At 58.2% G+C, this 23942-nt stretch overlaps 1 protein-coding gene across 1 annotated transcript; it reads left to right on the top strand.

Moving 5' to 3' along the window:
• Positions 1-3847: 3847 nt before the first annotated feature.
• LOC306662101 (cytokine receptor common subunit beta-like) lies at positions 3848-21766 on the top strand. The gene is made up of 13 exons (XM_079141616.1): positions 3848-4028; positions 4800-4923; positions 6444-6634; positions 9104-9261; positions 9335-9503; positions 9967-10102; positions 10208-10365; positions 12230-12363; positions 13001-13163; positions 17640-17730; positions 17894-17951; positions 18167-18270; positions 20353-21766. Exons 1-13 carry the CDS (start codon positions 3956-3958, stop codon positions 21266-21268), a joined length of 2475 nt encoding a protein of 824 aa, XP_078997742.1. The 5' UTR covers positions 3848-3955; the 3' UTR covers positions 21269-21766.
• The last annotated feature ends 2176 nt before the right edge of the window (positions 21767-23942 follow it).

Raw genomic sequence — 23942 nt, 5'->3', positions numbered from 1 at the left:
TCTGCTAATTCGATAAAGTCTATTCACTGATTTTCAAACCTCAGATCGACCTTGCATATCTGGTATAAACCCCGCTTGCCCACTACATTTTCCCCAAACTGTGGCCCCTTGAACAATGCTTTCTTTGCCCCTCCTGGCAAGATCGAAAATCGTCACATAACATTTTTTGTGCATCTGTGATGCTGGAGATTTTATTGTAAAAGATCACTTTTCACTGACATGCAAAATTCACTGGAGAGAGAAACTTCTCACAGGGAAATAATGAGTGTCACACCTATTTTAAGTGGATTCAGACAACACTTGAGCTCACTGCAATACCAGTGGGCAGTAGCTACAAAATTAGTACAGTGCTATAGTGTGTAGTGTCGTTTCTTTGTGCAGTTATGATTTAATATTACACTGTTTCTTTTGCTTACATTTTTCTTCTCTGCACGTCTCCATGTATTCTCTATAAATGTTCATGTGCATAAGTTTTGATAAATGTTAATTTTTATAATAAATTCATATTTTTTTGGTAGTAAGTGATAAAATAGATCATTATCTACACACACACACACACACACACACACACACACACACACTTTTTTTTTTTTTTCTGTACTGAGAATCATACCCAGAGTCTTGTGCATGTTGGGCAAGGGCTTTACCACTGAGCTACATCTCCAGGAGCAGTCTCCATTTACTTTACGTGTTTGTAACATACCTTACTTTTTCTTGAAGATTTTCTTTGATTTCTGGGCTGAGGTTCATCTATAAGTTTTTCCAAATTGTTGCAAATCTTTTAAAAAATGCATATAAGCAGACCCACACAATTCAAACCCATGTTGTTGGGCTGGGGAGATGGCTCAGTTGGTAAAGTGCTTGCCTTGCAAGCACAGGGCCCTGGGTTCAATCCCCAGCACCGTCAAATAAATAAATAAATAAATAAACAAACAAACAAACAAACAAACAAACAAACAAATAAATAGGATAGATTCAAACCCATGTTGTTCAAGGATCGATTGTGTATGGTGGATTCAATTTGATACTATCTTATTAAAGATCTTTGTGTTTGTGTTGATGAGGAAGAGTTAGTCTAATTTTCTTGCAGTGTCTTTGTAATGATGACCTCATAAAATTAATTTGGGAAATAGTCTTTTTTTCATTTGTGAAGAATTAATGTTATTTATTAAAGGCAACTGGGCCTGACATTTTTTTTTTTTGAGATTTTTTTAAACCATAAATTCAAAACTTTAATAGATACAGGGTTATACAAATTTTAAAATTTTTTCTTGAGTTTTTGGTAATTTGTGTCTTTTATCTAAATTGGTCAAAATATTGGCATGAAGTTGTTCATAAGATTCTCTCTCTCCTCTCTCTCTCTCTCTCTCTCTCTCCCTCTCTCACTCTCTCTCTGGTTCCAGGGATTGAACCCAGAGGCACTTAGCAACCGAGCCACATTCCTAACCTTTTTTATTTTATATATTGAGATAGAGTCTCTATAAGTTGCTTAGGGTCTTGCTAAGTTGCTGAAGCTGGCTTTGAACTTGTGATTCTCCTGCCTCAGCCTCCTGAGCTACTGGGATTACAGGTGTGTGCTACCATACCCAGCTCATGAGATTCTCTTGTTGTCTTTTTAGTATCTATAGAATATCAAGTGATGCTTCTGCTTCATTACTGATATTGGATATTTGAATCTTCTCTCTTTTTATTTTTGATTAGCCTAGAACTAATCAAAACTTAGAGCTTTATACATTTTATTGACTTTTTAAAAAACAACATTTGGATAATCTCATAATTCTTCTATTTCTTTTTTTTCCCTTCTATTTCTTATTTCAATGATTTCTACTCTTAATTACTTCTTCCTCTTACTTACTTGTGTTTGATTCACTCTTTTTTTTGTTGGTCCTTAAGTTAGAAGTTTAATTGCTTTTATACTTTTATTCTTCTGACAAAATTACCTAAAGCAATGAATGTTCCTCCAAATGCTGCTTTAGCTGCATCCCATACATTTTGGTATAATGTGTTTTCATTTTCATCCATTTCAAGGCATTTCTGATTTCCCTTGTGGGTCCTTCTTTCACTCATGCATTATTTAAGGATGGCAGAGTTCTTCCTTAGGAGAAGACCGTCCTGTGTGTTGTAGGATGCCCAGCGTTTGGCATGTAGATAGCTTACACACAGCAGTTGATCTTTTCAAGGCTTGTTTTTGTGCTTTCTTAGCATAGCTTTGGCGTGGCCTTACTCTGGATAGGTTAGTGCTTCTACAAAGGTGCTTTCTTCTTGTTTCCTGGTCAATGTGCTGGGGGCATTCAGTGAGGACTTTCTATTCTGCCTGGTTGGAACTCAAACCTGTTCTGTCCTCTGAAAATTGTTCGGGATCTGCTTTCTGCTGCTTGCACACTCTTGTGGAATTTCATCATACACCTGCATTGTTTAGCATTGAATAATTCATACAAGGAGAAGCCTATGCACATTGTCTGGAGTTCTTTCTCTCTCTAGCTCTGTCCTCTCTTGTTTTCCACACCCAAGTTTCTTCTCCTCTGCCTCAGATCCCTGTCTCCCTAACTCAGCAAGACCTCCCTGGCCTCCTTGGGGTTCCTGTCCCTGTACTGTACTCCAGGAAGTGTTGGAAAGGCAGGGTGATCCCAGGACCCACGTCATCTGTTTCCCTTCCATGAGAGATCACAGGCCTATGGTGACTATTTTCTAATGTCTGAAAAGAGACTTCTAATATATTTTGCCCAGTCTTGTGCTTTTTAAAGCAGAAATTTAAGTCCAGAAAGTTAAACTCCCCTCATGCCTATCTCTTTCCTCTTCTCCTCCACTGTGAGACATTTGTGTGTGGTTGGCATGTGGGTCCGGGGTGTTGGTGTGTATGTGATTGTGGGTGTGGATGTCTGTGCAGTGGGCGAGTGTGCCCGACTCTCCATGGTGGAGGCTGGGCCTGAGCAGGGGTGGCAGTGGAACTGGAGGTGTGAGGAGGGAGGGTTTCTCCTGGGGACTGGGGAATGTCACATGGGGGGTCTGGCAGCATTAAGGGCCCAATCCTGGGTCACAGTCATCAACTTAAGTGAGACTAGTTGGTTTGGTTTGTTCAACTGTGCAAGGGCAGGACACATGAGTTAGAGAAAACCAAGATGGCGGGCTTGCCTAGATGTAGAGAAAGAAGGGGAGGGAGTCAGGGGAGCTGATGGAGGGTAGGACACGATCCTTTCTCTACCTAGAGGTGCTGGAGCCGATCACCCCTTCCTCCCTCCTCGCTCCTTCCTTCTTTCAGCATTTTGAAGAGCCCTTGTGGGCAGTCAGTTCACATCCTGGTTTTCTGAGCAACTGTGTGTAGGTGTGCAAGAGTGTGCATGCTTGTGTGTTTTATAGGTTTCAAAATTTTTGAGGAAGAAAAGATAAAGTATTTGTACTAAATCCCAAAGGCGATCAGGGAAACAGGAGCTGCCTCAGTTCCTGCAGGGCAAAGGGCATGGGCAGAAGCAAGCTGGGGCAGGGCAGGAAGGACAGCTGAGCACGTGGAATTGGGCGAGGTGTGGCCCAGAGGTGACATCCCAATGACCCAGAGAAGGGAGGCTTGCTCTGTAGGCGGAGGATCCCAAAAGTGTGTCAGTCCAAATCACGAGGGGTGCAAACCCAAGAGCAGAACGTCAAACAGGTGGAGTTCACTCCAGCTGCAGGTGACAGACGCACAGCTGCAGATGAGGAGACCAAGGCTGATGGGAAAGTCAGCACCCTCTACCTCAGCTTCTCTCTGTTCTGGCCATGTGGAGGCAGGGAGGCTGGTACGATCCTCTTCCATATCTCCTTTCTTATTTCCTGAGCAAGGAGCTGCTGGCAGTGAACAGAAAACAAAGAGCTGGCCAGATCTCTGGCTGTGAAGGACACTGGATTAGGCAGTGTGGACCTCCACCCCCACCAGCCAGGCCTCCCCTGGACGGCCACCTGCAGATCCACAGCTGCCTGGGGAATGGCGCTGAGCTGGGGGCTGTTCCTCCTGGCCCTGCTGGCCCTGTGGGGGCGCGGGGTCGCAGGGGCAGAAGGTGAGTCCGATGGCTCCCTCCCCTCCCCTCTCCCTTCCCTCCCCCTCCCCTCCCCCTCACTGCTGGGCCCCGAGGGGGCCGCTCCCTCTGGAGCCCCCACACTCCCAGAACCACAGCTCCCCCCCAAGCTCCCCTCATGGCTTCTGTTGCTTCTCCCTGGACCTCCCCTGGCCCCTGGCCCTGTCCACCCTCTGGCTTCCTGGAGAACCTGGCGGAGGCCCGGTCACTGCTCTGCCCAGGTTCCTCAGCCTGGCACTCGAGGCCCTGCCTCCACGCTGGTCCAGGCCCCTCTGGCCTCCCTCCCCACTGACCCTCTGCTCCTCTGGCGGCATCAGGGTCCCACCTCCAGGCCCCGGGGTCCCTCCCGCTTCAGCCCCTGGTGAACTCGACTTGGGGGTGACCCCGGGAACCTCGTTGCCTTTCCACACTCAGCCTGGCGGCTGTGGGCAGGGCGGGGCCCGTGGCGTCTTGGGCCTGGCCCTGCCTCTCCTCCGTGGTGCCCGTGGGGTCAGGGCAGGACGTGCGTGTGAGGCAGGGCCCTGTCCTGAGGGCCTGGAGCAGCATGGGGCAGGGGCCCCGAGTGGCCGGCAATCAGCCCACCTGTGTTTCTGTCAGGAGGGGAGAGTCCCCGCCCGCAGAGCCCCCAGCCCACGCAGGCCCAGGCCCTCGCGGGGATCCAGGACCTCTCCCCAGGGCTGCACATCCCGAGGAGCTGGGCGGTGGCCAGGGACACGGGAGGGGACAGAGTGACCCCTTGCGCTCTGCCGTCAGAAACCGTCCCGCTGCAGACGCTGAGCTGCTACAACGACTACACCAGCCACATCGCCTGCAGGTGGGCGGCCGCCCGAGCCGCCCAGGGGCTCCTCAACCTGACCCTCCACCGCAGCGTGAACGGGTGAGCCACCGGGCGCCCGGGCGGAGGCAGGGCAGCCGCGTCGTCCTCCCTGGAGTGGAGGGGGCAGGTGGGGTCAGCGTGGGTTGGACCAGACAGGACAAGGGAGGAGGGCGGCCCAGGAGCCCTGCCCGGCCTGCCTGCTGGCCTCTGATGTCGGGGGCCCAGGGACAGACGGGCCTCCACACTGAGGTGGTGGTGGAGGTGACGGTGACCTCGCCTGGGCAGACTTTCCCCACGTGGCCTGTTCATCCTCCCTGGAGCTGGACGGGACAAGGACACCAGGCCTGGTTCCCAGAGGGGGAGATGGAACCCAAGGTGGGGCCGTCAGACACGGGGAGGGCCGCCGGGACAGGCGGCAGCACAGAGGCAGTGTCTGCTGCCCGCGGGGCTCCTCACCCTCCGGCCCCTCCACCTCCCCACGAGGGGTGGCCACCTCCTGTCCCACGGCCTCTGTGCGCAGGCCGCCTGGGAGGTGGCTGGCCTCACTCTGGCCTTGGGGCTCTGAATCAGCCGCAAGTGGAACAACGAAACGGCCCGGGCGTCTCTGCACCCGCCTCCCTCAGAGCTCTCCGGGACTCAGTCCTCCCTGTGCTGTTCCCTGTCCCCTGTGCCGCCTCCCACCCCTGGTGACCACTTCCCCTGCCTGAGACAGCAGGAGCCTGGGCGGGGAGCCCCTCCCCTCCCCCACCTGCCTCTCCCTGGACCTGGCTGGTGAGGGCCCCCGGCCCCCCAGGGAATCATGTCTCAGCCACTGTCTGAGCCTGAGGCTGGACCTTCAGGTCTCACTGCTCAAGGACGTGGCTGCCACCACGGTCCCCACCCTCCCCTGTGTCCCTGATGGTGCCCTCAGGTCATTCCCATCACCTGGCAAGTGTGGCCCAATGCCCGGTCCCAGACCCAACAGTGACTGCAGCCCCGGGGCAGCTCCTGGGGCTGCGTCCCGAAGCCCCAGCCCCTCCCTGCTTTCCCGGATGGCTGTACTCCTCTGCTGTACCCCCCTGGAACTGTCTGATAAGGTTTCCACCCCCTGCCTCCAATTCCCGCTGGTCAAGATCGCCCATGATCTTCTGTCCTGCACCTGGGCATTGAACTCCCTGTCTTCTTACGTTGACCCACGGGCGTCCCCAGAGGACATGACCCCACCACTCGTAGCTCACCTTCCCCGGGCTCCTCCTGCGAGCCCTCGTCTCACCTTGGTTCTGGAACCTCTGCCTCTGCACGGCAGCCTGCGCTGGGCCCTGTCCTGTACTCTCCCCAGTGTCCGACACGGTCCCTGACCTTCTGCAGCAGGTTGCACTCGGGCAATGCAGCACACCTGAGTCTCCAATGCGGTTTTCCCACTACTTCTGTGTCAGTGTCTGGCCTGTGTCTCTGTCCCCAGGCAGTCAGGGCAGGGGTCTGCGATGCTCACTGATGGCCCCGACCCTGGATGACCCAGCACGTGGCAGGCAGCAACTCCCCGACTGTCTATGAACGGATGCTTCTAGTTCTCTTTAGCGGACGCTGTCCTCTCCTGACAGGGACCCTCCGCAGCCCGTGTCCTGTGGCCTCAGTGAGGACACGCCCTCGCCAGCCTGCCCGGCTGCCCCGTGTGTGCACAGAAGCTGCCGCATCCCGTACCAGGACTTCGTCATCGCTGACGAGGACTACTACTTCTTCCAAGCAGACCGGCCTCTGGGCGTCCAGCTCTCGGTGCTACTGACCCAGCACGGTGAGGAGCTGGGGCCTGGCCAGGGCGGGTCCCGTCTACCCAGGGCCACCAGGGGTGAGAGTCTCCAGGTCTGGACCCTGTCCTGGGTGGGGATGGGACGTGGCGTCCTCACAGTGCTGGCCTCTGAGCGGCCTCTGAGCGGGTGCCATGACAGCACCCTGCCACCTGCCAGGCCCCTGGCTGCCAGCCCAAGGCCTCCCTCCAGGAGAGCCCTTCCCAGGAGGCTCAGGGAAGCTCTCACTGACAGGAGCCGCCATCTTTGCTGCCCCCTCTCGTCTCTGCGACAGCCCTTGCTGTGGATCAGGCCCTTGAGGCCCAGGAGTGCAGAGTCACCGCTGAGCAGACGCGGCCGTGACAGGCCCACTCTCCCACGGGCTTCCCACACTCAGGCAAGGGGTGGTCTGCTCACGCCCTCGCCGGGGCCCCGGGGCCGCGTGGTGGGGCTACGCAGGCTCCCGAGGCCGCCTGGTCGGGTGCAGACACGCGTCTGGAGCTGTGGTTTGACCTGCTGTGTACGAGAGGGAAACGCGGTGGCCCTTCAGACTCACGGACTCAGGGAGGTCAGGGCCGAGGAGGCCGAACACGGGCCGGGGCGGCTCAGTGGTGGGGCGCCGGCCGAGCCGCATGGGGCCTGGTCCATTCCCAGGCCTGGGGAAAGGGGAGGGGGCTGTGAGGAAGGTTAGGGGACCGTCCAGCCAGTGCACGCAGGGCTCGTGGGGAGGCTGTGTCCATGTCCACCTCCCGGAGAGCAGGGCCAGGGAGGGCTGACCTTCGGCCTTTGACTTCCATGCTGCTGAGGCGGGAGGGAGGGGCCGTGCCCGCCGCTGCCCAGCATGGGGAGCTGCACTGAGCCTGGGCCCCGGCACGTGGCCTTCCTGCCCCTGACCCAGGGCCGCCCGCTACTCGGCAGCTTGGAGGGAGCCCGCTCTGTCCCTGCCCTGGCCACAGGCCATGCAGCTGTGCCCTGGAAGGGGCACGTCAGGCCACTGGGAATTCCTCTGAAGGGTGTTTGCAATGCGGGCTTGGAGACAGAGGGTCTGGACCCCAGGGGAGCTCAGCACTGCAGCTGAAGCACTTCCCGTGTGAGGCCACCTGGAGGGGACATGCACCAGGAGAGGCAGGGGCCAGGGCTGAGGGAGCAGGACAGCTTCCCAGGGAAAGGAGGGCCTGGCAGGATGGGAGGGATGGAGCCAGGGCAGGAGGAGCCCCTGGCAGCGGTGACCACCTGGGCAGGACAGGAGGCTCAGGAGACTGCGGCGCTGGAGAAGTAGGTCCTTGAGTCCAGGGAGCATCAAACTGTCCAGTCCAGGCGGCGGAGGGCAGAGGTCTCCATTTCCTGCACAGGACTGGAGAGGCCCCCTCTAATCACAATGGGAGGCTGGCATGAGGATGCTGGAGGCAGGCGTGTGTGTGCAGAGTGGACGAGAGGCCAGGGAGGCAGGGAGGCTGGTGTCCATGATGTGGCCGGAGCAGCCTGGACGTGTGGTCTCTACGCAGCGGACAGACAGGGACAAGAACGTGGGAAGGCACAGGCACAGGACGCGGGCGCTTCATCTTCTGCTTGTTCTTTCTGTGGCACCCACGGGAACCAGGAGGCGTGAGCAGACCACTGGCAGCCGTGCCCTAGGGAGCTCAGGCCTGGACGCGGGAAGGGCTCTGGGGAGATGGGCCCTGGCAGCTGGGAGGGAGAGCGGCTCCGGCCTCCTGAGGGCCGGGTGTGTAGGACGTCACTCCCAGCCTGAGTGCGCTGGCTCTGACTGGGAGGCCGGGAGGCGAGGGCACTGATGTGCATCTGGCCTCTGAGGCTGCCCTGCAGACCTGGGACAGTCACCTCCTCCGTCACTATCTCCACCTGTGCAAGGAGCAGGTGGAGGAGAGTCGCTGAAGTCCCGTGACCAGGGTGGTGCCTGGTCCCCAGGCAGCCTCGCTGGCTGTGTCCGTGGAGCTCGGGGCTGAGGCTCCCACGCCCCGTCAGCCTCAGAGGCGGGAGTGCGGCGATCCATTACTGATGCCTGTACCAGCCGCGGGTGGGGACAGGGTGGTTTCTGTGCTGAGCACCTGCCATCCTGGGTTATGACTCCTACAAGGCTCCAGCTGGGACTGGCTCTAACACACCATGTCCCATGGCCACCACGGGACACTCACCTGCCTGAAGTGGCTGTTTAGAAGTCGTCTCCCAGCATGAGCCACAGAAACGGGCCCCTAGGAGCCCCTGCACCTCGATGGCCTTCGGCGGGCTAGCCCAGGGCGCCCGAACACCTGCTGGGCTAGAGACTGGTCCCTGTGCACAGTGACCTGCCCCGGGGCCCCTGCTCACACCCCGGTCCCCGTGTTTGTGCACATGAGGGGCCACTCAGCCTGGGCTCCTGCTCATGGTCACCCTGCTGCCGGGGCAGCTCTGGGCTGGCACTCAGGCACCCAGGCAGGTCCCGTGCTGCCCTCACGTGCCCTCTGCTTCCTCCCCTGCAGTCCAGCCGCCCCCACTCAAGGACCTGCAGATCAGCAAAGCCAGGGACCATTTCCTGCTGACCTGGAGTGTGGCCCTTGGGGACGCCCAGACACCCTGGATGGCACAGGGGGACCTGGAGTTCGAGGTGGTCTACAGGCGGCTTAGCGACTCCTGGGAGGTAGGATGGGGTCGGCTGGGCCCTGTCCCGGGGAGGCGGTTTGGCCCTTCCTGCAGCGCCCTCTGTTCCTCAGGATGCCAACAGCCTCCGCTGCAGCTCGTCCCAGGCCGTCTTGGAGGCAGAGCGCCTGGTGCCCAGCAGCACCTACATGGCCCGGGTGCGGACGCGGCTGGCCCCCGGCTCCCGCCTCTCGGGCCGGCCCAGCCAGTGGAGCCAGGACATTCTCTGGGACTCGCAGCCAGGTACTGGGGCCCGGGCAGCAGGTGTCCCTCTGGGGCGGGGCCTCCCAGGCAGAAGGGGTCTAGGCGTCCACTCCGTGGCCTTGCAGGCACTGGGGCTATGTGTCCTGAGCCTGGGGCAGCCCCGTCTGTGGGCGCTCTCTGGCCGTCCTGGGCCCCGCAGCTTGTGTCCTGTGAGCTCTCTGGTCACCAGACACTGTCCTCACAGCTGTGTGTGAATGAGCACCACAGGCGGGCCTGGCCTCGGCCGCTGTGTCCAGTTCCCCATGAGGAGCTTGGAGACGTCCCTGCCTCGGGCGTGGCGCGGACCTCCCGGCTCCTCGGGTGCTGTGGGCACCTAGCTGGCAGGTGCCGGCCGAGGGTGAAGCCCAGGCTGCTGCCCAAACCTGAGACCTGCCCGTGCTGAGCCCCTGCTGCCCCTGAGCGCTGAACCGGGCCGGCAGTGACCCAGGATCTTCCCTGCCAGGGGACGAGGCCCAGCCCCGAAACCTGCAGTGCTTCTTCGACGGGGCCCACGCGCTGAGCTGCTCCTGGAAGCTGAGGGCCCCCGTGGCCAGCTCCGTCTCTTTCGGCCTCTTCTACAGGGCCGGCCCCCAGGCGCGGTGAGTGCCTCCCGTCCTTCTGCTCTCGGCCGCCCAGGTCAGGCCTCCTCCTGTGGCTGGGTCTCAGCTCTCCCTGGTCTCCGTGTCCCCCGTCCCTGTCCTCAGGGAGGAGGAGTGCTCCCCGGTGCTGAAGGAGGCGCTCAGCAGCCTGGACGCCCGGCTCCGCTGCCGGATCCCGGTGCCTGACCCCGTGACCGGCGGGCTGTACGTCGTCTCTGTCCGCCCACGCAGGGAGGGGCGGCTCATCAAGAGCTCAGAGCACAGTGAGTGGCCCGCGTCTGGGCGCCTGGCTCTGGGCTTGTCCTTCCCGTGAATGCCCCCAGTGTCCCTCCTGGCCCGTCCAGTGTGTCCCTTGGAGGGAGTACTGTCCAGTGACCAGAAGGGTCCTGCTCTTCAAACCTGCCCCCTGGGCCTGGGTGTGCTTAGCCTGGGGCAGCCCCTTCTGCCAGCCCTCTCCGTGTCCTCTCCGGCCTTGCAGCTGCCCCAGCCTCTGAGACCTTCCAGTGACCGGAAGTGAAGGAAGCGTGGTTGAAATCCCCATTTGAAATTCTCCAGCAATGCCCCTGCTGCACTTGGCCACCTCCCAGGACCTGGTTGAGACGTCCCCTTCCCTTCCCAAGGATTCTCCCTGGAGCTCAGGCCCCTGTCTGAGTGGCCCTGCTTTGCCCCTGCCCTCTCCACACCTCCCTGGAACATCCACTGGCCATTTCACAGTGGACATGTCCCAAACCCAAAGTCCCCGTGTGCCTCCCAGCTTGCTCCTCACCCCTCCCCCGCCCTAAGTGGCCCTGTGCTCTTCATTTGCTCAGTGGAGAACTTGGGGTCTCCCTCGTCCTATTTCCTGAATGCCTCCAAACTCCGCCACCGCCTTCCCTGGCTCCCGGTGTTGGCACGGGTCCCCGACGCTCGCTGAGCTCTGTGCCCGGCTCCGCCTCCCTCCTCTTGGCACCGCCTGCTCACTGGCCCCCTTGCTTTGCCACAGCTGAGTCCCCCTCCGGCAGCCCCTGTGACTCGCCATCCAATGCGCCCATCTTCTGCCCAAACCTCCCCAGCACTCCACCACAGAGTGGCGTGGCGTCCCCAGCAGCCCACGGTGCCCACCACCTCTGAACAGCTGTGCTCCCCACCCCAGCCTCGCTCTCCCCACCACACGGTGGCATCTCCAGCTTGGTCCTGCACCAGGGCCTTCACGACCAGCCTCCTCTGCTGGGTTCTTCCCTCACCTGCTTGGGGCTGTTGTTCCAATGTCACAATCTCCGTACGCCTCTGAAGTCCGCACCTGGGTCCCCCTGCATCTTTACTCGCCCAGCTCTAACCACCACCTGCCACGTCACCCATTTCTGTGTCACACTGGGCGCACGTGGGCGGGGACTCTGCCCCGCTGACTGGGCTGCTCCTGTGCCCGGCACGGAGCAGGAGCTCCAGCATGCACGGCATGTTGTGTGTGCCCTTGCCCGCTGTCCCTCTGCTCCCTGTCCTGTGGTCTCCCCCGCAGCCCTCCCTGGTCCCACTGCACCTGCCCCCCCCCATGGGCCTTCTTAGGTCGGGAAGGAGGGGGGCTGAGGAGACCCCCACCCAGGGACTTCCAGCAAAGCAGAAATAAGAAAGTAACCGAGTGGGCGAACGCGCCCCTCATCAGGATGGTTCCTGGCCCTCTGTGCTTAGAGGACCTGAAGACTCGCTGGAGGCTGTCCCCGGGCGCCTGGCCCCTGGAGGACACCCTGCCCGATGCCCAGCCATGGAGATGGAGCAGGCGGAGCTGGGCCGAGGAGGGGCGTTTGGCAGGCAGGGCCTGGGCCCTGCCACAAAGGGCAGGTGCCTGTAGCCAGGGCCACTAGGAGGACGACCCAGGCCACCCAAACGACCTGGAGTCAAAGGCACGGCAAGGGCAGCTCAGCTTCCACAGCGACCATGGGAAACCAGGAGTGCGGCCACCTTACTGCGAGGAGCAGCGGCCTCTCAGCCCCAGCCAGGGGAGGGCTGCTTGGGCCACCACAGATGTCGACTTCAGAATTAGGACAAAAACACCCCAAAAGCGTGGGTCGGGGTGACCAGGCCACGCGGGATCACAGGGAACCTCCCGCTGGAGCGCGGACGTCATGGCCTCCTTTAAAATCCCCCCTGCAGTCAAGATGATGCGCCCGACCCTCAGCGTGACCAGAGGTGGAAGCAGCTACGGCCTTCGCTGGCAAGCAGACGCGAGGAAGCTGCTGGAGCCCACCTTCCAGGTCCAGCACAGGAGGGACGCCGAGCCCTGGGAGGTGAGAGCAGCCCTAGGGTGCCAGGCAGAGGCCACCACCGGGATGTGGGACCATGACCCGGTGGCCAGCAGGTCCTGGTCCCATCGCTTGGGAAGGAGCTGAGGCTGAGTGAGGTGGCGGGTCCCGAAAGAGCCAGCCTGGGATGCAGGGGGCTGAGGCCCTCAGGGCAGGCTAATGCCCTGGGATTCGGGTTCTGGACAGTCCTGAGCCCGAGCTTCAGGGCAGTGCTGCCTGTGCAGACCCCGCAGCTCCTGAGCCCGGAGCAGAGCCCGCAGGGCCTCCCTAGAGCTCCAAGCCGGGAATGGGGAGGCTGAGGCCAGGAGGGGCTCGGCTGGAGGCAGCAGAAGGTTACAGACTGCGGGGCTCCTGCCTCAGGGCCCAGAGCCGGGTCCACTGCACTGAGTTCCTGGGACAGCCACAGGGAGCCCCCGGCAGGCGGAGAGTCCCCAAGTGAGGGCTGGCCAGGAGGCCCCAGGCCCGGGCCTCAGTGTCCCCGGGAGCTGAGAGCAGGGCTCCCGGCCCCCGGGCAGCACTGTGCTTCAGGGTCCCCGTGGGCACCAGGTGGTGGCGGGGCTGCAGGGGCGCCGTGGGACAGGAGGGGAGGAAGGAGGCCAGGGCTCAGCCACCTGCCCCCCAGGACAGCAAGACGGTGACCCTACGGAGCGCCCACAGCATGGCCCTGCCGGCCCTGGAGCCCTCCACCAAGTACTGGGCCAGGGTGAGGGTCAGGCCCACCCCCGGTGTCTACAACGGGATCTGGAGCGAGTGGAGCCAGGCGCAGTCCTGGACCACTGACTGGGGTAAGTCCGGGCCCACCTGCCCTCCCGGGTCAGCCCACGGGGCAGAGGACACAGGAGGTGTGGGCACAGAGAAGCGAGGCCCCAGACCCCCACTACCCAGCCTCTGTTCCCCTAGCGTGTCTGTCACTGGAAGGGACACCTGCTGTGCACAGGCACCTCAGGTGAGGACTTGAGAAAGTAGAGGAGAGTAGGTCTCACGATCACTCCTCCTTCACATAAGGGCTTCTGCCTCTAGTAATACGCCCCTGCTAGTATGAGCCTTTTTGACAACCTCTGCCCAGCGGTGGTCAGCCTTGGCTTCCTGTTACCATGGCAGTGAAGACACCAGGAGCTCTAGGCTGGGGCCTGGGATTGAGGTTTTGGCTCTGAAGATTCGTGTTGTCTCTACACTTGTTGCTCTAATTTGGCCCTCGCCTTTTCCATGGTGACTGTCATGGTTTGGATCTGGAAAGTCCCCCAAAGCCTCATGTGTTGTGGGCTTGGTCCCCAGAGCAACAATCTCCAGTGGTGGGGCTTCTATGAACACACAGATTGTGAGGACTCTAACTTCATTATTCTTTGATGGATTAGTAATGTGGACGGGCTTGGGGAGGTGAAGGAAATCTCAGGAGGTGAGACCTGTGGAGGAAGTAGGCCACAGAGCTCTTCTCCTTGGCCCCTTCCTTTCTCCTTCTGCGTCCCGTCTACTGTGAGCTGAGCACTGTCCTCTGCCACATCCTTCTGCCATGATGCTCTGCTTCACCTCAGGCCCCAAACATTGGATCCACCAGCCCATGGATCTGAGCTCCGCAACCATGTGCTAAAATAAAATCGTCCTCCTTTAAGTTGTTTATGTCAGGTATTTTGGCCACAGTATGAAAAGATGACTAACCCAGACATTGATACACAGAAGTGGGATCTGTGCTGTGAATATATATATGGCCTTGTGATTGAGAAGCCTTTGGAACTGGTTTGCAGGATGAGATGCAGCCAAGGGAAGCCTTGGGATGTCGTACGCAGACGCAAGTGGCCCATTCTGAAGTGATCTTGGAAGACCAGAATGTTGTCAGGAGCACGGACAGTAAAGACTGTGCTCACGAGGTTCCAGATGGGAATGAAGACTTCACTGGGACCCGACTAGAGGCCGTTCATGTGAAACCCTGGGGAGAACCTGCCTACACTTGTCCACATCCTGAGACTTTATATGACGTTACATTTAAAACTGAAAAACTAATTAACCTGGTGGAAGAAATTTCAAGGCAACACAGCATTTAGGTGGTGACTTGGGAGTTTCTGGCAGTTTTTAGCCAGTTCTATAGTGAGGATTGGAAGCAAGAAAAGCAGAAAGATTTTTAAAATCTACAATTTGGCCAGAAAAGCCCATTTAAACTCAGGGCCAGGGAAGCTGTGGATGCTGAGATTATTCCCCTAAAAAGGAGCTAAGTACTTAGCATCAGGACAATAGGACTTCTCAGTAATCATCAAGATCTCAACCATCACAGACTCAAGAGTATAAAAGGGAAAGTTCTTTGAAAATACTGCTTGGAGAAGTTCCTGGCTACCCTGCTGTGTGGGAAGTGGTTTCCCAGGATTTGTTTCAGCTGCTCAGTCACCCAGGCATTCAGAGACCTCAGCAGCTGTGGTCCAAGTAAGACCAGTACTGCTCGAGCTGGTGGAAGACCGGGCCTTGCCTACATGGTGCTGGTTTTGCAGGAATGTGGGATTCTGGAGTTAGGGGGTCATAGAGGCTTCCCCCAAGACTTCAGAGGAAGGCCCAGGAAGCCACACATCGTGTAGGAGGGGTGAACCCTGTGGCAACCCCTGTGACCATGGCACATGAATCTGTGAGAGAAGCTGAAGCTGTAATGAAAACCCCCAAGAAGCTGAGGTTCCAGGAGCACGAGTGTCTGCGGAGGAAATCTGTAGGCAGTGAGCAGGGCCATCGTGCGAGAGAGGCCACGTGGGCTGCAAACCAGCACAGTCGTGGGGGTAAGGCTGGCACAGCCCTCTGGACTCACATCTCCACCAGGTGCCAGACATGAGCTGCAGGGTTCCATCCTGCTTTCCCCTTCCATCCTAAGATGCCCTTATTTCTCCCTTTTGGAATGGGAATGTTCACTCTGTCCCATTGTGTGTAGGAAGCTTGTCACTTGCTTTTAAGTTTTACAGGTGCTCACAGCGAAGAGTTTGCCTAGACTCTGAAGAGACTTTCAACTTGGACTTTTTTTTTTTAACGTTCACTTTTTTAAGATTTTTATTTTATTTTATTTTAATTTATTTTTATTGTAAACAAATGGGATACATGTTGTTTCTGTTTGTACATGGAGTAACAGCATATCATTTGTGTAATCATACATTTACATAGGGTAATGAGGTTTGATTCATTCTGTTATTTTTTCTTCCCCCCACTCCTCCCACTCCTCTTTTCCCTCTATACAGTCCCTCCTTCCTCCATTCTTGCCCCCTTCCCAACCCCCATTATGTGTCATTATCCACTTATCAGCGAGATCATTCGCCTTTTGGATTTTTGAGATTGGCTTATCTCACTTAGCATGATATTCTCCAATTCCATCTATTTGCCTGCAAATGCCATAATTTTATTATTCTTTATAGCTGAGTAATATTTCATTGTATATATATATACCACAGTTTCTTTATCCATTCATCAATTGAAGGGCATCTAGTTTGGTTCCACAGTCTGGCTATTGTGAATTGAGCAGCTATGAACATTGATGTGGCTGTATCTCTGTAGTATGCTGATTTTAAGTCCTTTGGGTATAGGCCGAGGAGTGGGATAGCTGGGTCAAATGGTAGGTCCATTCCAAGTTTTCTAAGGAATCTCCACACTGCTTTCCAGAGTGGCTGCACTAATTTGCAGCCCCACCAGCAATGTGAGTGTACCTTTTTCCCCACATCCTCTCCAATACCTATTGTTGCTTGTATTCTTGATAATCACCATTCTAATTGGGGTGAGATTGAATCTTAGTGTAGTTTTGATTTGCATTTATCTTATTACTAAAGATGGTGAACATTTTTTCATATGTTTGTTGATTGCTTGTAGATCTTCTTCTGTGAAGCATCTGTTCATATCCTTAGCCCATTTGTTGATTGGGTTATTTGTATTCTTGGTGTAGAGTTTTTTGAGTTCTTTATATATTCTGGAAATTAGTGCTCTATCTGAAGTATGAGTGGCAAAGATATTCTCCCACTCTGTAGGCTCTCTCTTCACATTGCTGATAGTTTCCTTTGCTGAGAGAAAGCTTTTTAGTTTGAATCTATCCCAGTTGTTGATTCTTGCTTTTATTTCTTGTGCTATGGGAGTCCTGTTAAGGAAGTCTCGTCCTAAGCCGACAAGGTGAAGATTTGGACCTACTTTTTCTTCTATAAGATACAGGGTCTCTGTTCTGATTCAACTTGGATGTTTGATCCATACTGGAACTGTTAAGATAGGGGAACTTTTGGACATGGGATAAATTTTGCAGGGGTGGAATGTTATTATTGAGATCTGGAAGGTTCTTCAAGGTCTCATCTACTGCAGGCTTGATCTCCAGAGTAGCAATGTTCAGAGGTGGACCTTCTATGAAACCATTGATTTCGAGGACTCTAAACGCATCAGGGCCTAATCCAGCTGATGGATAATGATGTGAAGGGATTTGGGGAGGGGAAGGAAGATAGGAGCAGGGAGATCCACTTGGAGGAAGCGGTCACTGAGGGCACTGGAGGCGGGGTCCTGCAGGGTGTTTCTTGTGTCTGGCCCTTTCCTTTCTGCCTCTGCTTCCTGGCTGCCATGAGCGGGGCCGCTCTCCTAAGCCACATCCTTCTGGCCATGATGCTCTGCCTTGCCTCAGGCCCAAAGCCTGAAACCTCTGACACCATGAGCCAAAACACAGCTCTCCTCCGTAAATTGCCGAGGACAAGTATTTTGGTCAATGAGATGAGAAGCTGACTAACCCAGTGGCCACCTAGGCACACGTGCAGTACGAGACCAGCCCCAGGGGTGTCCCCGGCAGATGCAGGAGGTGTGGAGGAGCCCCGCCAGGCAGTTTGTGGAGGGAGGAGCCCAGGGAGAGGAAGGAGGGGTCTGGAGGGGCCTGGCCGTGAGAGGCTCAACTGCCTGACAGGAAGTGTGGGGCTCCAGGGCCTTTGCACCTGCTGCCCCTCAGCTAGCTCCCCACTCCCTCTGCACCTCTCAAGTTCTCATGGTGCCTGGATGTCAATGTCCAGACCGCCTCCTCCAGGAAGTCGCCATGATGGCTTGGGCTGCAGCCAGCCAGAGCCCCGGCCACAGCACCTGGTCTTTGCCAGGCTCGAGACCCCGGGTCCTCCCTGACCCCTGAGCACGGGTGGGGCTCAGCCAGGCCCCCTCGGGGTGTCTGTCCCCACCCCGTCTGGCAGGGAGCTTCCGCAGCCTGACAGGCAGGGTCCTGGGGTCCCTGGTCCTGCCCTGGGCCCGCAGCCCTTCCCTCCCCATCCTGAGTGTCCCCCCACTGCCGGCAGTGCTGACCACGTGGGTGCTGGCGCTGGTCCTGGTCATCGTCACCCTGCTCTTGCTGCTGGCGCTCCGCTTCTGTGGCGTCTACGGGTACAGGTGAGCCCTCCGAGGGTGAGTGGCCAGGCCCCGGGCGCCCGAGGGCTCGGCCTGGTGCCGCCAGTCCCTGCTGTCCACCCTCCCTGGCCTCGGCGTCCCCTTCCTGGGCACGGAGCCCCGGCCTGCGGTCTCTGCAGCTGTCCCTCCCTGGTGCCTGCTGCAGGCTGAACAGGCAGTGGCAGGAGGAGATCCCCAGCCCTGGCAAGAGCCGCCTGTTCCAGGTAGGTCGCGGGGAGGGCTCCTCGGCCGCCCTGTCCACGGCTGTCCTGGCCCTCCCTCCCCTTCCCGGGGGGTCCCGGTGGGGTGCGGGTGGGCCTGGCCGCAGGAGCCGTCCCTGGGCGCCTGCAGGAGCAGCAGCCCCGGCCCGGAGCCTGTCTTCTGCCTGTCCCCACCTCCCCGGCCCCCACACCATGGGCACGAGTGTCCTCTCTTGCAGAACGGGAGCGCAGGCCTCTGGCTCCCAGGCCGCCTGGGGGCTGCCCCCCGCTGGAGCCCCCCTCCCCAGGGACCCTGGGACAGCCTCTTCCCTGAGCTGGAGAGGTGAGTGAGGGGCTCCAAGGGGCTCTGGGCCTCTGGGGAGCAGGCGGGCACTGCATGGTGTGCTGGGGCGTCTCTGGAGGTGTCCCTGGCTGACCTTGAGGAGTTCAAATGTCCATTTCTTCAACCTGGAGTGGGGTACGACTGCCAACCTCATCGTCTTGTGAAGACCCACTGCGGGGAGGGCAGTGTCCCCGCGGAGGGCTGTGGCCATGCTGCCAACCCCAGGCCTCCGAGGCTCCTGGGCTGTGCCCTCACCTGGGCCGGCCAGCACTTCCTGCCCAGGCGGGCGGGGGGAGCCGTGGGTCCGCCAGCCCTGAGCTCACTGGGGTTGAGCTCCAGCTGTGGGTGTCTGCTGGGGAGAGCTGGCAGGCGACCACCCCACGTAAGTTCCTTCTCCTGGAAGCTCTGGTCCCGGGTACCCAGTGTCCATGAATTAGCCAGGGTGACCACGCGGGCTCCTACGGTAGGAGTTACCCACAGGGGGATAGGAGAGTGTCCAGCTTCCCCCAGCCCCATGTGTGTCCCCCTAGTGTGACCGTGATCCTGGAATCAGCAGCAGCTGCCCTTCCCGAGCCCCGTGTGGGCCCAGCCAGGTGCGTGCACGGGCTGGTCACTCTCCACTGACGCCCATCCTTCTGGATAGAGATCGAGGCCTAAATTCCCCACAGTCTGTCCTGGCACAGGGCAACCTAAGTGGCACACTGTTCCCTCTGCCTTGACATCTCCCTCTGTCGCCGCGGGTCCACCAGCCCCTGGGGGGAGGGGACCTGGGTGCGGGTTCAGGCGAGCGTCCCCCAAGCTGTGGACCCAGCAGGAGTGCAGCTTCAAGCCTCTCTCGAAGGTCAAGGCTAAGGTCAAGGGCAAGCTGCGGGCCGTCCCCAGAGCTGCAGGGCCGGTGGAGGGTCTGCCGGGCAGAGCTCTTCCTAGTGCCAGCCAGGAGGTCAGCGGTGGGCGTGTGAGGCCTCTGCTCCTGTCCCGGGATTTTGCTTTTTAATTGATTGTACAGCCGATATGACCCCTAGGGAAAGCTCAGGGTGAGGCAAAGCGTGCTTTGGACTCTTTCCCAGCCTCTGAGGGCCCGTTCATCTGTTCTGGTCCCCTTGGCTACAGGCCAGGAGATACTCAGGAGGCCCTGGCCTCAGGTTGGCCAGGTCCGCAGCCTCCCTGCCTCCACACATCTGCAGGAGCCTGGGTTTCCTGGTTCCCAAATTGCAGGGGTGTCTGGCTGGGGTCTCGTCCCTTCCTTTGCCTGGCAAGCAGAGAGAAGCTTGGGCTTCTCCTCCTTATAGATGGACAGATGGACAGACAGGGAGGGAGGCTCAAGTGAGACCACACATGTGACAGATGCCTTACAGAGGGACCTGTCCTTCCAGAAGGTGACCCCAGCAGGGAAAAGGACAGCCACTGTGCAGAGCACCTGCTGGCCAGGCTGGGGAGGCAGCTGTAAAGGAATGGGTGGGCTGTCCCTCTAGGGACGCACCATACAGGGAACAGGTGTCCACAGCTGCCTCCTGCCCAGGGTCTGGGGTCGGGTGGAGGAGTACCGGTCACTCAGGACCAGGAGCAGAAGGGCAGGGAGGCAGGGCCGGTGGAGGTGGAGGGCAGGGGATATGCTGCGCAGGACGGGCAGGCCTCTCCAGTAGAGGCACCTGGAGGCAGCTGTGAGCAAGCTTGAGGCCCGAGCACAGGCCTGAACAGGAATGTGGCCAAGGGCCAGAAGAGGAGGAGAGTGGGAGACAGCCCCACAAGAGGAGGAAGCCAAGATGGTCAGGGCTGCCCAGGACCCAGGCAGGGAGGGACACGGGCTGCTGGCCCCTGAGCATGCAGGCTGACTTGGTGACCTTGACCCAACCAAAGGGCGGGAGGACAGTCGGGTGCCACGGGGCGTGAATGTGGCACCCTGAAGGGTCAGGAGGGGTGGGAAGAGAAGCAGCTGGGATGGAGTAAGGTGGACCCTCACGGAGAAGGGGGCAGGGGGTCTGTGGTCTCCTCCCAGGCCTTTCCACCTGCGCGAACCCTGCTCCTTCCCCAGCCCCATGCATGTCCTTCACTGCCACATTGTCCTCTCTGTTCCCCCCGCAGCGCTCCCTCTGCAGACTTTGGAGACTGCCAGGTGTCACCTCTCACCACAGAGGACCCTCACGCTGTCTGCAGTCCACCCTCCGGGCCCAGCACCACCCCAGCTGCCTCGGGCCCGCACCCCGAGCCGCCCCACAGCCCCCCGCCAGGCCCGCCAGCCCCCTCGGGCAGGCCTGCAAACCGGCTTCCCAGCTTCGACTTCAATGGCCCCTACCTGGGGCCGCCCCTCAGCGGCTCCCTGCCTGACCTCCCGGGCCAGCCGGCGCCTCCCCAGAGCCACAAGCCAGTACCGGCAGGCTCCCTGGAGTACCTGTGTCTGCCCCCTGGGGGACAGGTGCAGCTGGTCCCCCTGGCCCAGGTGACGGGGTGGGGCCAGGCTGTGGATGTGGAGCGTCAGCCCAGCCCGGTGGCCGAGGGGAGCCCCTCCCTGGAGTCCAGGGGAGGCCCCGCCCCTCCCGCACCTGGGCTGAGGGTGGGTATATGGGACCCGGAGCCCAGCCCGGCCCCTCTGCCTGTGAGCTCTGGAGACCCCGAGGTCCCTGGCATGGACTCTGCCTATGTCACCACGGCAGACCTGGCTCTTGCCCTGCCCTCGGGGGCCCCATCTGCCTCCCCTGCTCCCCCTCTGGGCTTCCCCTTAGTGCACAACCCCGGCCTCTGTCCTGGGCCTCCAGGTGGACCCCCTGGAACCCCAGACCCCAGGAAACCAGGGTTTGAGGGCTATGTGGAGCTCCCTCCAACCGTGGGCCAGTGTCCCAGGTCCCCCCTGGGCAGTCCTGCCTCTCCTGTGTCCAGCACCCACATCCCGAGCCCAGGAGAGCCCCGGGAGGAAGTGGCCCTGCCGTCCCCACATGCTGAGGGGCTTCTTGTCCTGCCGCAGGTGGGTGACCACCACCTGCTCTCCAGTACTGGAGCCTGATGGCTCCCTCCCCAGGCCAGCTGCCCCTCCTGGAGATTCAGGGTCACTGAGACTTACGTCCTGACTAAAACGTCCTTGTCTGGGCCTGTGTCAAGGGCCAGGTATAATGTCCCTCTTCCAAGCAATGAGGGCAGCACTGGCCTGTAGAGTGACCAAGGCTGGGAGTGTGGCTGCCTCTCTACCACAGCTGGGGCCTTGGCACCCACCTCCGTCCTCGGCCATGCCTGCTCCTTCCCCAGAATGTTCTATGTGCCTGGAGGAGGCCTGGTGATGAAGAGGGTGGTTCTCCCACGTAGCCGAGTGCCTCCAAGCTGGTCAGGACAGAGTTCAGGGTCAGTGGCCTGGGGCAAGGCCTGGGAGGGGACACTGCCAACCAGCCCCCGGTTACGCTGATGCTGTCGAGAACCCTGCCTTCCCGTCTGGAGGGGAGGCTGGAGGAGCCGGCCTGCGGGGTCGCGGGGATGGAGGAGGGAACCACGGAACGGGAGACTCTTAGGGCAGCGAACCCGCTCTGGATGCAGGTAGACAGGTGTCACTGTACGTTTGTCAAAGTTTGTCGAGTGTGTGGCACCAAGAGCACACCCGGGTGGACACCAGGGGCTGTCTCTGCGGAGTTCCCTCGGTCGTAGCCAATGTCCTGACCACCGACGGGATGGACGAAGCCTTCTGGCCCCCCAGCCTCGTCTGTTGAGGCCCTGACCCCCAAGGCCCTGGGAGCAGGAGAGGAGGCGTTAGTGCCCATGTGTAAGAGACCCCGGGGAGACGCCGTGCCCTCCTGCACGAGCGCAGAGCAGGAAGACCCCCCAGGAAGCGGCCCTCCCTGGACGCCACGTTCCACGGCATCTTACCTCCGCTCCAGCCTCCAGAACCGAGTCCCACCTGTCTGCTGTTTATAAACCCCCGAGGGTATCGGTTTCCCTTTCTTTTGGAGTGGTCCAGATGGATTTAGAGCATGGGGTGAGGACGCTGGTCACAGGGCAGGAAGGGCGGGACTGGGCACGTGGGGACCTGTGGCCCTTGTTCTCAATTTCATTGTGAACCTAAAACTACTGTAAAAAGCTATCTGCTCTAAAAGTAGCATAAGCCGGGTGCAGTGGCCGCACCTGTAATCCCAGTGGCTCCGGAGGCTGAGGCAGGAGGATGGCAAATTCAAAGCCAGCCTCAGCAGTATAGTGAGACCCAGTCTATGAATAAAAATGAAAAAAAAAAAGGGGGGGGGGCTGGAAACACCCAGCACCCCTGGGTTCAATCCCCATACCAAAAAAAGTAAATAAATTTTTAAAATTCTAAAGAGCTCAGTGGTTAATCACCTCAATCCCCAGTACCAAGAAAAAAAAAAAAAAAAAAGTAGCTTAAGAATACCAGACCTCCACACATTCCCAATCCCGAATGTTCTCAATGGTTCCCCACCCCCAATATTGACCAACCTGGTAAGAAAATGTATTTCATTTTAATTTGAATATGTCTACTTACTAGTAAGGACAAGAAGCCCACCTTTTATTTATTGCCATCTGTGATTTTTGTGGATCATTCAAATCATTTGACCATTTTTTTTCTACCAAATTCTTATTGATTTGTGGAGACTCTTTATTTACCGTGGCTACTAAGCCTTTCTCTGCCATCTTCAGCCCCAAGTCAGCTGGGGCTTCCCAGCCCTGAGCTTTCAACATAGGTTGCCTCAAAGCCCCATACCAGTGCCCCGGGATGTCACCCCTGCACCCCATGAGTCCACATTCCCAGAGGTGTCCAGCGTCCCTCCAGACTCTCCAGCTGCTTGCCTCTAGGAGGCTGGTGGCTTCTGGGAATGTGGAGACATGAGGCAGCAGGGAAAACTTTACAGGACCTTGGATCATCCCACATCCACGTGTGGATCTTTAGAGGAAAGGCCTCCCTTTCAAGGGCAGGCTCTGAGCCTCAGGGCCAGGGTTTGAATCCTGCTTCTGCTTCTGAACAGCTGGTTAACTGGTGGAAAGTTGGGCAACCTCTCTGTGCCTTAGTTTCTGCCTAAAAAAAAAAAAGTCAGGATAAAGTCAGTGTCTCCATCAGAGGGTCATGAAGATTGAATGAGTTCGTCCCATGAATCGCTTGAGTCAGGGTGTCCGAAAGAAGCTCTCAACCATTCTCGGCCATTGTTAGGAGTAGCCCAGTCTCTTGCTTAGTTCTGCATTCTCCTGACTAGTATTCCAACACAGGACGCCCAGGGAAATTTGAGTTGACATCAACAGGTGATCATTTCCAGGTGTGTTCCTCCCTCCCTCCGGGATTTCCGCAGACGCCCACCTGCTCCTCTCTCCACCGATCTCTGCAGGTGCCCGTCCCACACAGAACCCGGCACTCACTCAAACTGACGCTGCACTCACAGCAGGGCCCAGAGACCAGGGGCCCTCGGTCTTAAGAGTCCCCCTCCCGGGATGCCCCTCCCCACCCAATGCGTACACACGGGGTTAGCCTCGGTTTCACTTTATATTATAAATATTTTATTGCAATGTCCACCACTTGACAATGCCCAGGCATTGGGGGATCAACATTCTGGACTTCCTCGTGATACACCAAGGTCCAGCTCATTCCTTTTCCAAAGACGGCTCTGCTCTGGAAGGTACCCACACGCGGTTTGGGACTGGATGATGAAGTCGTTTATGATTCTCTTCAACCACAAACAGCTTTAACGAAGGGG

This window comes from Sciurus vulgaris (assembly GCF_902686455.1).
Source record: "Sciurus vulgaris genome assembly, chromosome: 5".
Taxonomy (NCBI): Eukaryota; Metazoa; Chordata; class Mammalia; order Rodentia; family Sciuridae; genus Sciurus; species Sciurus vulgaris.
The sequence above is the reverse complement of the archived record's forward strand: the minus strand, read 5'-3'. Positions and strand labels throughout refer to the sequence as shown.